We start from the raw sequence: 2,961 nt of genomic DNA, 5'->3' as shown, positions 1-2,961 counted from the left end.
TGTGTGTGTGTGTGTGTGTGTGTGTGTGTCACCTGTGCTAGCAGCAGTACCGAGGGGGACCAGATGGGTCCCGTTTTGTGTGATGGCCTTTACAGGGAGTTGGTGCTGACCGCGGGGGGCTTGTTGCACGATGGTAACCGTTGTCAGCGGGGCAGCCTGAGAGCTCTGGATGATGCGACTGACTCCACCTATAGACGAGGCTGCGATAGATGGGATTGGCTCCACTTTGACTACACACCGGGAGAAAAAACTAGTATCAGACTCACCTCGCACATACAGTCACAACATGATACTGACTGACCACACCAGCTGGCTCACCTTTGATCTCTTGGTGCTCTCCGCCTCCGTTCTCCTGAGGTTCTGGGCTCACTGTGGCAGTAGGCTGTCCAGTAACAGTTGCCATGGTGACGGCTGGGATCTGGTGGACGACGTGCACTGTCTGCATGACGGGGGCGGAGCTAACCGTTGTTGTGACTATGGCTGGCGTCGCCATGGCGTAGGTCACGGACTTCATGGTTGTTTGAGGCATCTGGCGCTGAACGGCGATCAGTACTGGCTGGTTGTTGAGGGGGGAGCCTATCAGAGGGCAGGGCTGTGGGTTACTGACAAACTCTTTACTGTCATTCACTATTGTAGAAAATGAAGGCTCATATAAACACTGCACACATCGCATAAAAATGAGGGGACAGTGATTGGCATGGTCACCTAATGTTTTAGCCCTTTTAACCTCAGAGCTGAACACAAAGAATCTTTATTTGTCCAGGAGCGTCCATGTCAGCCCTTTAGCCAAGAGGAGTTAAATGGTTCAGTGAAAGGGAGAAAAACTTGACAAAGGGCATGTTTTACCAGGGGAGTTCTGTGCAAAGCGGGCTTCTTGGATGACAGCAAGTTTGGGCTGGACTGTTGTGGTTTGAGTTGGGGCTGGCAGTGGCTCTGGCTCCATGGGGACTGGGGACCCCTCTCTCGACAGGCTGTCTGGGGTCTGGACCCCGCTGGAGTGGGCAGACAGTGCCCCTGTGTGGTTGGGAGAAGCTGGAGCGCTCCTGGGACAGGAAAAGAGAGACGGTTGATTACTGACATAGTGCAGCCCTACAAACTCAAGACACTCGTACTGACACTGAAAACACATCTTTCAAGTAACACACTCGTGCTCTTTACCTGGAGGAAAGAGGTCCCACAGGGGTCCTGAAGCAGGGCACTCCCCTGGGCCGGCGCTTCCTGAAGGCTTGCTCTATCAGCTTGCCCTCAGAGGCGGGGTCGATCCTCCAGAAGGAGCCTTTGCCCGGCTCCTCCTGAGAGCGGGCCACTTTGATAAAGTACCGGTTCAGGGAAAGGTTGTGGCGGATCGAGTTCTAAAACACCAAAAAATATGACACACACACAGACCATTACTAAAAGCTTTACAATTATTTGAAATAATGTAGTGTTACAGCATTTGTGTTATATAGTGTTAAAATATTCCCATGTTGCTGCACAGGGCCTTTTTGGTTTGGTGGAAGGAGCAGCAGGACGTCTTGGGCCTGTTTGAGGCCTTAATACATTGTATTAAGATTTGGATGACATTTAAACTTAGACAGTACCGTTTCATTTCACACATGGACTAGGTTTAGCAGGACTAAATCGCCTGACCTAATGTCATTGATCTGCAGTTTAAAGCAAGTGTTGCTTTCCGTGTCCGCCAATACGCTAGGGTCTGTGTGATGGAAAAAAAATTGTCATCAGAAGGTGTACATGTAGGCTCTGAATTTACTCTATTTACATTTTTACACATTTTATTCATAAAGTTGCTTTGCCTTGAATGCAAGTCATGTAACACTTAATAACTACTGATGGGATAGTAATTAAGTGGACCCACTACGCTGTGATCGCAGACAGTTTGTGTTACTGGTACACTGGTGTTCATGTAAAGAAGAGTGGATTTAGGGCAGGCTGGGAAATTTGGGCAACACGGTAAAAAGAACGGCTCTCACCAAGTACGACTCCATTCCTTTCGTTCGTACCAAAGAATCTGATCGTTTGCAAGTGTTACATCACAACCACTTGCACTCAGCGGTACCTTTGCGAAGTTTCTAATGTTCCGATTTTTTTGACACTGTCAGAAATGTGTAAAGTCAGTCATGTGTTAAAGAAGGCGTTGAGCTGAACTGCTTTCTATTGGAAGGTGTTTCTAATTTTTTGCCCTCCCTATTTTATTTCAAACACAAGGGCGGAAGAATATTAGAAACACCTCTTAATTTAACGCACCACTAACTCTGACCTCAATGCTAAAACCCATTGAATTGAATGGGTTATGTCAACAGTAACTGAACACTTAGGTTGTACTCACTAGGCCCGGCTGCCTTGCACTGTGCCCGAGCACGATTAACTTTACAGCAGAACAACAGCAGTATTGGATTGAATCACATTCTAAGGGTGTTTCTAATAAAGTGAACAAGATGAGAGAAATCCAGGCTGAAGTGGTGCAACACAGCAAGAACAACATTTCTAAATCAGCATGCTCCATTTACACACTGAAAACAAATGTAATGTGTAAATGGAGCATGGTGATTTTAACTGTTTTATCTCAACAGGACATTATGTAATATTTGCATCATTGGGCAAGTTACAATTTACTAAACATTTGCCCAAATTGTTTGTATTTCTTTTGTTTTCTGAGGGATTCAAGAGTTTGTTTCAATGCCAACTACAATTTTGTTTCTCCAGCTGTGAGCAGCTTCTTATATGCTTAGTGCATTGCATTGTAGGACAATAGTGTCCATCAACTGCAAGCTCAAAAAGTTTTTAGTATGGCTGACTTTATCCTGTCAGTGTGAACACATAACATACAAAAAAATTGAATAAGTACGCAGACTGGATTTTAGGCACATATTTGAACCTCAGTTTTAGTTCAAGATGAGGGTTTCTGATGACAGTTTGTGAACACACGTTAGACCCATCCATGAGACAGCCGTCACCCTGGCT

The 2,961-nt window shown here is 45.9% G+C and overlaps 1 protein-coding gene across 1 annotated transcript; it reads right to left on the bottom strand.

The window, feature by feature from the left end:
- Window positions 1-32: 32 nt before the first annotated feature.
- On the bottom strand, window positions 33-1,352 carry LOC123964595 (forkhead box protein K2-like; the record flags this gene model as incomplete). The annotated part of the gene is made up of 4 exons (XM_046041472.1): window positions 33-230; window positions 319-576; window positions 847-1,043; window positions 1,159-1,352. Coding segments are annotated over 4 exons (847 nt in total), but the record flags the coding sequence as incomplete, so codon positions are not given.
- Window positions 1,353-2,961: the final 1,609 nt, after the last annotated feature.

The sequence above is a fragment of the Micropterus dolomieu genome, unplaced genomic scaffold, assembly GCF_021292245.1.
Source record: "Micropterus dolomieu isolate WLL.071019.BEF.003 ecotype Adirondacks unplaced genomic scaffold, ASM2129224v1 contig_3501, whole genome shotgun sequence".
NCBI classification, from domain to species: domain Eukaryota; kingdom Metazoa; phylum Chordata; class Actinopteri; order Centrarchiformes; family Centrarchidae; genus Micropterus; species Micropterus dolomieu.
The sequence above is the reverse complement of the archived record's forward strand: the minus strand, read 5'-3'. Positions and strand labels throughout refer to the sequence as shown.